The sequence below is a fragment of the Haliaeetus leucocephalus genome, unplaced genomic scaffold, assembly GCF_000737465.1.
Source record: "Haliaeetus leucocephalus isolate CR32 unplaced genomic scaffold, Haliaeetus_leucocephalus-4.0 Scaffold164, whole genome shotgun sequence".
In the NCBI taxonomy this organism is placed as follows: Eukaryota; Metazoa; Chordata; class Aves; order Accipitriformes; family Accipitridae; genus Haliaeetus; species Haliaeetus leucocephalus.
The window spans coordinates 461,119-471,390 of record NW_010972600.1 but is presented as its reverse complement, the minus strand read 5'-3'; the positions used below and the strand labels follow the sequence as shown (position 1 = coordinate 471,390).

Here is a 10,272-nt window from a genome sequence, read left to right as displayed (position 1 = left end):
CGCTGCCACCTGTAAGACCCCAGCGAGGGCTCGGCAGGTGCCGCCCCACCACGTCCCACCACGTCCTGATGCATCCTGCCGCGTTCCGCTGCCTGTGGCACCCGGTGCCCAGGAGAGGACAGGGCTCCTCTGCCACCGGTGCGCTTTGCATGGCTGCTTGCAGCGCTGGAGGCAACAGACGTGCATCACGGCGAGAGCAGCCTCCGGCTCATCGCATTTTCCACTTGACCTGGGGCATCATGCGATGATCAGTGCAACAGCCTCAACAGCCAGTTGATGGAGTGATGGACGACAACTGGCCCAGGCAGGGCTGGCTCAGCCGGGACCAACGCACGGCTGCCCCAGGCCGACCGCTGCCGAGGCGGCTCCTCGGCCCATCCCTGGAGCTGAGGGTCCCAGAGCAGCCGGGGGGCTGAGCCAAGTGGCTGGTGGAGGTGAAGGGCAGCGTGGCCCAGCACGGCCACGGCCACAGGGAGGGTGTTGAACAGGACCGGCTGCCGGTGCAGCGCAGCTTCCTTGGAGAGGCGGTCGGTCCACTTGGCCACCGCAGTCCCCAGTAATGTGCTCCAGCTCTGTGGCTGGTCCTTGCCACCGACAACCACCCCTTGGGTGTCACCAGGCCCTTCGAAGCAGGTTGCCGGAGGTTCCCAAAAGCAGGGGCCACAGGCAGAGACCGGTCCATATTGCTGTGCCTTCTCTGCACCGAGGGGCCACACTCTCCTCTGCCAGCCTGGGCACGTCGGGCCGACATGGTGCTGGTGCCATGTTCCTTGCCTGCGGGATGGGTTCCCGAGTCTTGGACACGGCACATCCTCTTCTCTGCTCTCCAGCAGCGCAGGGTCACCATGATGTGCAAACCAGGGCCGGCCCATCAGGACTGTCTACACCATGCCGCGGGGACAGATCCCACGCTGGGCTGGCCAAGGCGCAGGATTGGGGCCAGCGAGGGGTTGCCCAGAGCCATCTCCCCTACAGAGCTGGCGAGGATGGCTGGGAGCGGCCCCAGCCCTTCCTAGCCCCGGCGCCTGCCGGGATGCTCGGGTGTCTGCTCCCTTGTCCCCTGCCCTTTGCTCCTGGTGCCTCTGAGCGGTGTGGGACGGGCCGTACCTTTCAGCTCATCCTCGTACACTTTGACCCCCTGCAGACAGTGGTTCTGGGGGAGCATGGTGGTGCTGGACAGGACCTTGGTCTCCCCAGTCACTCTGTCCTTCTCCACCGTGATCTCCACTGAGTACATGGCTGGGACACAAAGAGGACAGCGCACATTACGGTGGCCCCGGCCCTCCCTAGCCCCTGCTCAGCGGCCAGCAGCGGGCAGGCACATGGCGGCAGCGGTGCGGTGCGGTGCAGTGCGGCGCGGTGCTCAGCGGCATTAGCAAGGCAGCAGGCGGCAGCGAGGAGGAGTGAACAGCAGAGGCGGGCGCGACATCCTGGGCACAGCCCTCCTACCAGGACCCGCGGGGCCGTCGCCGTCCTGGCGCTGCCGGCGTCGCCTTACCTCCACGGCTTCTGTGTCCCCCGGGGTTGGGGCCCAGCCAGGCGCTGGAGGCACCGGGGCAGGGGGTGCCGCGTCCGTCTGTCCGGCCGGTGAGCGGTGCCAGCCGCGGGGCATGGGCTGGGAGCCAGGCTCATGCTTGTGGGAGGTGGCATCCCCCGTTGAGGGTGCTGGCCCTGGGACAGCCCCTCTGCTCCCGTGGGACGGGCGATCCTTGGCACCTCTCCTTCGGCTGCCGGCCAGTCCCTGCTGGCACCGGGGTTGCCTCGTCCCAGCGACACTTTGCTCTGAGGACCCCAAGACGGGGTCTGCCCAGCACCGGTGCCGCAGCCCGGTCTGAGCCATCCCCCCAAATCAGAGCAAACCCCTCCAGCAGCAGAGCTGGCCACAGCCCCCACAGCGTGGGCAGCTCAGCCCGGCACACCCCTGCAAGCTCCCCACCGGCAGCCAGCCACGGTGCTGTGAGCACTGGCACGGGGTCAGCCATGCCAGCAGCCGACGTTCCTCTCCCGTGCCCACGCTCTGAGAAGCCACAAACAGAGCGGGAGGTGAAGGATGAAACCGGAGCAGAGACATGGAACGGGGCGGGAGGGGGGGGCCCTGAACCACGAACCAGCCGCGGGGTGGAAGCAAAAACAAACCCTCTGATTGCAAATAACTGATGTTCTCTGCCTTGGGCTTGGAAAGCCATCGAGCGGTGGGGAGCAGCGGTGGCAGGGCTGCGAGGTGGGCAGCGAGCCGAGGGGCGGCGTGGAAGGGGAGGGGGAAGCGACCAGGAAGGAGCACTCCTCCCGGGGAAGCGGGCACCTACCTGCCTTCATCATGTCAGTGCCTTCCACCGCCTTCATGGGGCTGCTGGAGACCTTCTTCTCGGCTGGGGACAGAGAGGAGAGGCGACCACCTGAGCCAAAATAGTCACCTGGTCGTCCAGGCGCCCGTGGGATGGGCCCCAGGGAGGGCGACGTGTCTCCCCATGGCTGGCACCTGGTTTGGGCTCTGCTGCTGCAGGGCACCGCTGCCCAGGATGAGACAGGGACATGGGACATGGGGATGGGGCTGCCCCAGCTCCCCCCACCCATCCGGACCCAGCGCCGGGGCAGCACGAGGGGGCAGCGGGTGCTGCCTCCCGAGAGCAGGAACCGCGGCCGAGGCAGGGATCACCTACCCTTGACTGTGCCCAGGGGACTCTGCAAAACAGAAGGGAGAGGTTAGGAGCTGCTGCACACCCGCTGCCCGCACACCCACCACCCACGCACCCATCCCCACTGGGGCAAGGGACCCCCGTCCCTGCTGGCACAGGATCGGCAGGGCAGGGGCTCCAAGGGCGACAGGGACATGTGGGGTGGCCAATCCACCCAGCTTGGCTGGGACCGGGGCCCACCGCAGCCGCGCCAGCACGCCGGTGCAACCCTGCAGCTGATCGGCAGCGGTTCCCCGCGCTTGGCCCCTCCGCCAGTGCAACCTGCCCGCCGCCGTGCCGTCACCCCGGCAGCTCCCTGCTCCATGCTGGCAGCAAGAACCAGCTCTGGTCTGGTGGGGGCTGAGCAAGCGCCGAACCCTGAGGCAACCCCTCTCCCCGTCCACCCCTCCCGCAGCAGGCAGCCCTGCCTGCAGAGAGCAGCTGTGCCCACCTTCTGCATGTTGGGGACGGCCTCTGCCTTCTCCTCCTTGGCTGGCGATGCCACCGCCGCCAGGTTCTCCTTGGTGGAAGCCGCCGAGCTGCCGTTCTCCAGTGTCTCCAGCTCCTTCTCCAGCCTGCAGAGAGAGTCAGGGCTGAGAGGCCATGGGGAGCCGTGGTGCAGGCAGCCGCAGCAGACCTGTGAATGCGGGCCAGCAACATGGCACAGGGACAGACAAACCAACCTCCGGCACAGCTGTCACCAGCTCTTTGCAGGGGAAAAGCATGTGTTTGCTGGAACAAACCCAGGGGCTTCACCAGCGGGTGCTGCCCTCGTCCTTAACCCAGGTACCCGTCGGCCGCACACCTCCACCCGTCTCCACGGGGCGACCGATGCTTAGGACGCTTGCAGCTCCGCAGCCACTGAGCGACTGGGGCGGCCGCTCGGCTGATGGGCTTGGCGCAAGTGGATGGAAGAAACCCCCCCTGTGGGCACCGAGCAGGGGGACTGACCCCACAGGGTTGTTCACTGTCCCCATGCAGTGACAGCCGAGCCCACCACGCACTTGCCAGTGCCCTTGCTTTGGTGGCATGGAGCAACGTCGATCCATCACCGTTCTGCTCTCACGTGTGTCGCCCAAAGCCTGTTTGAGCTTCCCACAAGGACAACCGCCCGCTCCCAGCCAGCGAGCCTGGCCAAGAGCTGTGCTGGCAGCAGGGCCCCACCGGGACACGGAGGAGGTTTGGGGAGTCCCCACGGATTCATCTCCATGTAAATTAGGGCCCCTCTGTCAGTGCGGTGGCAGCCCCCCCCGGCACAGCCCCCCCTTAACTCCCATCTCCCCACGAGGCGCCGGTGGAGGAATGCACCGCGCCATTAGACGGACACAAAGGCCCCTTCGTGCCTGACCCTTCTCTGCACCGATGCTTGGTAATTAATGGCACAGCCATGACTGATTGCATTCTTGAAGGCCAGCTGGGCTGCTGGGACACCTCCGTGCCGGGGGTCCCGGCCCCCCCGCCCTGCCTTTGGCAGCCCAGGCAGGAGGGGGCTGGGCGGGGGCTGAGGCTTCTCCTCCCTCACCTCCCACCCTGCCCCTTTCCCAGGGGCTGAGCCACCGCAATGGGGACGGACACCCATGGGGAACCAGCCCTGTGTTTCCCTGCCCCTGCAATCAGGGGTGCTGGGCACTGAACAGTCCCCCTGGGGGGGGTCCAGCCCCCAGCCCAGCCCTGGTCCCTAGCCCCGTGGCTCCCACCGATGCCCTACACAGCTTGTGGCTGCCGCAGCCCCGGGCAGAGCAGAGCTGGGGGTGTCCGTGCTCAGAGGGGCCGCGGGGCTGGATGGGCTCTGGGACCAGCTGCAGCCCATGGACAAATGCCGGCAAGAACGGCTGAGCCCTGGCAGCGCCACAGAGGCACCTCCACTCCCGGCAGCTCTGAGCTCCGGAGCGGATGCTCTCCTCTGAGCGGGGCCCCGGCTGAACTCGAGCGAGGGTGGCCACACAGCAGCGTGTCTTGTGCCACGTGCCTCGTGCCCAGCACGCGGGACTGAGCGGCATCTCGGCCTCCCGTCTTCTCGGGGGGGGTCTCTGGAAAGACTCGGGCACCCTGCAAGCACACCCCGGCCCCACACCATCCCCGTTACCTCTGGATGGCTTCCTCCAGCTCCTTGGTCTTCACCTCATCCTCCTGCATCTGCTTCTTCATGGCCTCGTCCTCCTCAGAGGCTGAGGCTGGGGCCCCCTCCAGCAGCCATCTCTCCCGCAGAGCCTTGGACTGGGGAGCAGAGGGGGGTCACAGTCCTGCCACCCCCACAGCGGGGGGGGTCCCGGCACATCCCCGGCACAGAGGCAGCCCGGGGGGTCTCGCGGGATCCTCACCTTGAGATGCTGCAGCTGCCGCCTGTCATCCTCGAGCTGCCGCCTTTTGTTCTCAATCTCCGTCTGACGTTTCCGCTTCTCCTGGAGGGACGAGAGCGGCAGAGCTGGGGTCGGCATGGGGAGAGGGCACCTCCCTCCCGGCCGGGGCAGCATCCCTAGAACAGGGAGGAGCAGCGGGCGAGGGGCTCCCGGGGGGTCTGACATGGGGACACAAGCCATGCCTGGGGCTGCAAGACTGGCCTTGGGGACAGCCCACCGGGAACTCCCCAGCCCTGCGTCATGACCCTGCCTTCACCGGGGGAAACTGAGGCACGGAGGGTGCAGAGAAATCAGGGCAGAGCCTGGAGCCTGTTCACCGTCTCAAAACGTCACCTTCCCCTCGCCCGGCCCCACTGAGCGAGCTGCCAGCGCGGGGGGGGGAACCAGCCCCCACGGCCTCTCCCCCGCCCCCCCCTCGCTGCACATCCTGGGGCCGGTCCAGATCATTTCAGCAGAGTCAGTCCCAGCCCGGGAAGCGTCACCCGCTTTCTTTTTCCTCTGGCCCAGAACAATTTGCCCTTTGTGTAGCGGAGATCGGCCAGCAGCGGGCCGGGCCAGGGAAGCTGGCAGCCCACAGCGGGCAGGGGAGCTGCTATGGGGCAGCGATGGGGTTTAAAATCAACCTACTGCCCTGCTCTGTGCCGGGGAGGGGCTGCCCAGCGCGGCCCCTGACTGCTCGCTAATTAATATAATTACTAGGGCCCATAGCAGGCAGGGCTGGATCGTGCACCATCCTCAGCCCTTCCCTGGGAAAGGATGAGGGGGGAATCATCACTCATTTCCCTCTCACTCAGGGCTCATCAAGGCGCTGCTTCATTAATTAAACCTCCCGGCTGCCCATTGCTCGCTCTGTCCTTGTTTCAGCAATGCAGCCAAGCCCTGCCGGATCCTGCACCCCGACTGTAGCCTGTCCCTGGGAAGAGCCACCGCAGGGCAGGATGCCCTGGCACGGGCTCCCGCGAGTCTGTGTTTGGCTGCTAGAGACCCCCTGCCCGGGGGGCACCCACGCAGGCTCTCTGGCTCTTGCCCCTGCCTGCAGCCCTGGAGCAGCTTTCCAGGCCAGAGGCAGCAGCTGGGAAAGTGGCTGCACAGCCCCAGCGCTGGCACAGCCACTGCGCCGGCACTCTCCTCCCCGCTAGCATCTGCCCCACGTGCTGCAAGCGATGGCGCGGGGAGGTGGGGATGCTAGCTCAAGGTCCAGTACGCTCGTCGTGCGCTCGCAGCGCACAAGGGACTCACCGCAATGGCCTGCAGCCTCTCCTGCTGAAGGGTGCTGGCCTCCACAACCCTGCAAGAGAGCAGAGAGAAGCAGTGAAGAGTGCGGGCGGCGGGTGAATGGGGACATTGTGCCACCAGCAAACCGGACACAGCGCATGGACAAAGGCTGAACTCTTCCCTTCCGCCGGCTGCTTTCTCCCCTTCCCCTTGCCCCCCCCGGAGCCAAGCACCCCTCGCCCACACAGCTCCTCCAGGCACCCCTTGGCCCCCCTGCCCTGCCCAAATCCCCCGCGAGAGGCACCTGGGGGTGACCTGGTGTGGCCGGACCTGCTCCTCCCGTGGCCACGGCACAGATGGAAATGGTGACCACGGAGGGGCTGGAGTGGGACATTTCTGGCCACCCCTGCGGTTCAACCTGGCTCACACTTTCCATTCCAAGCCCATTTCTTGGCTGCTGACACCTTTCCTGGACAGTGACCTTTCGGGGCTGCGCGCACAGGCACACACACACATACATGCACAGACACACGGACGCACACAGACGCACGTGCGCACACGGACACGCACAGATGCACACATTGCAACAGGCTCCGCTCCAGCTGGGGTTCATGCTCCCGGGCCCGGCACCTGCCTCCACAACGCAAACTGCCGTGGCCGTGCCCGGGGATGCTGCCGGCGGCGGCCACCTCACTGGCCCCAACACGTCTCTCCTGGGTGCAGCCGGGCCCCGGGGTGCTGCGAGGCGGGGGTGCCTTGCCCCCCCCCGCCCCCCAGCCACGTGCTCATGCACCCACCTTCCCACGTCGTGGCAGCATGAGTGCCCTGGACCAGCCCGACCGGCAGCGCAGCCCCACAGGGCCCGGCAAGAGCCCCCACGCCGCAAAGCATCAGGTGCAGGTTCAGCAGCCGGGAGTCGCAGAGCGGAGCTGAGGGCGGCTGCCCGGGGCCCAGCTGTGATGGGGGATGCTCCAGTGCCGCAGGGAGCTGGCTGGCTGCTTGCCAGATGATGCTAACGAAGTGCTTAGCTGTGACAGTAATTAGGGTGGGAGGCACGGAGGTATCATCAGGCGATGGATCATTGCCACTTGCTTCCCAGAGCATGGGACAGGAGAGCCTGCGAGGGGGCAGCTGCGCAGGCAGCCGCTCTGGACGAGACACCAGCATGGAGACACTGGTCCGGGCTCCGGTCCCCGCTCCCTGGCACCCAGGGCCATCCGTGCTGCTGCCCTGGGCGAGCAGGAGGGAGGAAAGCCGGGTGGGGGGTCTGTACGCCCCAGCCCGGAGTGGGGTCTGGCTCTGGCCCCTGCCCGTGGCTGTTCCTGCAGCTGGTAGATGCCGGGGTCGAGGCAGCGGAGGGGGAGAGATCTTGGACTTAATTTATGCAGGTAGTTAAGTGCACATCCATTTTTGCAGCTCCCAGGAGCTCCTGCCCTGGCTGAGCGCATGGAGCTGGGATGGCGGATGAGCGGGGGGCCAGCAGGATGCCCCTGCACCTGCCTCTCTCCGGGTCCGTCCCCACATGCACGGCTGGGCCCGGGGGCTTTGAAAGCGCAATTAAAACGAGACGCAGACAGTCCCTTCCCAGCGGGCAGGAGGGAGGGAGAGGAGCAGCCGCAGAGCCACTGGCAGTCCCAGCCCATGCGGGGTGGCTCAGGGTGAGGGGGGGGACAGGGAGGAGCGGGCAGCGCCGTGTCCCCAGGACAGCGGGAAAAGCCATTAGCAAGGAGCGAGTGCCAGAAGCCAGGTCCCACCCTGGCCTCACCACGGCTGCGTGCTCAGGGGACACCCAGCATCTTGGGGGCCATAGACCTGCTGACACAGGCTGAAGCCATCCCTGGCTTCATACGGCACCAACCACCACAGGAGGCGAACCGAGGCCCAGGGAGGGCAGCCCCGTGCCCGGCAGCCCCAGCCCAGCTCGGGGTGCCCATTTTGGAAGACAACACGCACTCCATGGTGCTACCCAGCACGCTGGGGTGGGGGGCACCGACCCCCCTCCCCAGGTTTCGCCCCATCCCTCCTCTCCCCCCACTGCTGCATCGTCTGCTCCCCTGGGGATGCAGGCTGGGCTCTGCAGATGGCCCAGGGCTGGGGGCGGCGTGGGTGGGAGATCTTCCCCATGCTCCCATTAAGGGCTTTTTCCAAAGATGGTTTTACACACAGGGTGGGCACAGGCTGCTGCGCCCCACACACAGTACGTCCCTGGCCACACGTGCCAGCACGTGTGCCCTCGCACGAGTCCCCCACCGGCGGGGACAGCACACGCCTGTGCAAGAGCTGGGCTTTGCAGGAAATCGCATGAGCTCTGCCGGGGCGAAAGGACCCCCCCGCCTCCGCCTGCCGCCTCCTTGAAGACGGCGATTAACCGAAAGCTGCTCAGAGCCGCCTGTCCTCCCTGCACCCCGGGATCCCCGCAGTGCGTGAAATCCAGGCCAGAAAAACAAAGCAGGGAAGGTGTCGCTTTTGTAGCGGTTATTTTTGTGCTGTTTGTGGCGACGCTGTGACTGTTTTGCACGCGCAGGCGCACACCCGCCGCTCACGGCCTCCCGTGTGTCACGCCTGGCAGCCCGATGCCACGCCCCGAACGGGAATTAAATAATTACAAACCCAAAGGAGTCAGAGTGTCTGCGAGTCCCTTTGCTGTCCCTGCTCTCTCTGCTGCTGCTCCCTGTCCGGCTGTGCGGGGTCTGAGAGCAGCAGCACCTGGCACAGGGACAACTGGGGGGGGGCGAGGGGACAACCGCACTCCCTCCCCGGCTGTCCCAAACACCAGCTGCACCCCACAATCCCCGCACGGCGGGAGCCGTTCCCTCATGGGGAGAGGGGCTGGGGACAGCGGGTTTCCTGAGGGAAACCTCCTCTGCCAACCTGCCGGGGCTGCGAGTGGGGTCTGCCCTTTCCCCAGCCCCGTGCCCAGGCTCTCGCCTCGGCCCTGGACACCGGGAAACTTTTTTTCTCAGGAAGGACAGACCGAAAGCAGTTGCACAACTCGGAGGTGGAGCTGTGACAAGGGCGGCGATGGACCTGGCAGGCCCCCACGAGACACCCCCGGCACACGAGTGTGGGGGCTGTGGGGACGCAGGGCCCTGATGGGGGGAGCACGGAGCCCGTGTCGGGACCAGCATCCACATCACGGCCCTACGCCCTGCCCCGGGCTCCAGCCCAAGGGGTGAAACCTCCCCTTCCCTCTCCAAACCAGTGAGGAACCCCCTGGAATTTGGGGCAGCTGGGACGGCTCTCTGCAGAGACAGATTATGTGCAAAAGTTGAAGGCAAGAACCGGCCGCCCACCGCCCCCGCGCCCTGCCCCGAGCCAGGGCTGCCCGAGCGGCCACGGGGCCAGGCTGGCACCAGCCCCACGGTGCCGGGGCTGCCCTTCGCCATGGGCACCTCCCTGCTCTGGGGCCAGGGGTCCCTCCGAGTCCAGCTCTCGGCACCCCAAGCTCGGAAGGCTTTGGACCAGGGCCTGTTTCTCCCCTGGATCTTGCCCTATTCGATGGATCCAAACTTTTACAGCATTCCTGAAACGTTCTGTTCTGCTTTTCCTCCCTCCTCCATCCTCTTTATTTTCCATTATTCGCTACAGTCTCCGCATTCCCGGGTTGGACGCCAGGAATCTTCCTGGCCCAGGAAGAGACGCAAAACAGGCTGGATGCCCCTCGCTGCACCCTCCCGGCCCCAGCTCTGCTCCCCCCCGCCCCAGCAGCCTGCGCACTCCAGCCCCACTGTGGGGCCCGACCCGAGCTACAGCCCTGGGGGGGACACACACACATCCACGGCCGCCAGACCCTGGCGAGAGGCAGGGGGGGCAGAGCGGGGACCACCCTGGTCCCCTCCGCTCCCTGCCCGCTGGGACAGGGCGACGAGATGGAAGGCCGGTGGAGGGGTCCCAGCCCCCCAGCCAGCCCCTCCCGGCTCCCGCCGTGCCCTGTCCCTGGGGGTCGGCAGGCTCGACGGGGACCCCCGCTGCTGGGGGCAGGGAATCAGCGCCCCGGGGCCGGATCCGGATCCGGATCCGGG

General features: G+C 66.7%; 1 protein-coding gene across 3 annotated transcripts in view; it reads right to left on the bottom strand.

Moving 5' to 3' along the window:
• PALM (paralemmin) overlaps positions 1 to 10,272 on the bottom strand; it is an 11,459-nt gene that overhangs the window by 939 nt on the left and 248 nt on the right. The window contains exons 2-8 of one of the 3 annotated variants that reach the window (XM_010563138.1): positions 6,275 to 6,323; positions 4,997 to 5,077; positions 4,762 to 4,892; positions 3,127 to 3,250; positions 2,661 to 2,682; positions 2,307 to 2,369; positions 1,108 to 1,239 (exon numbers count right to left, since the gene is read on the bottom strand). In XM_010563138.1, coding sequence (XP_010561440.1) covers positions 1,108 to 1,239; positions 2,307 to 2,369; positions 2,661 to 2,682; positions 3,127 to 3,250; positions 4,762 to 4,892; positions 4,997 to 5,077; positions 6,275 to 6,323 — 602 coding nt within the window. The remainder of the gene's footprint in view (positions 1 to 1,107; positions 1,240 to 2,306; positions 2,370 to 2,660; positions 2,683 to 3,126; positions 3,251 to 4,761; positions 4,893 to 4,996; positions 5,078 to 6,274; positions 6,324 to 10,272) is intronic. The other 2 variants (XM_010563139.1, XM_010563140.1) reach the window with 2 other exon arrangements.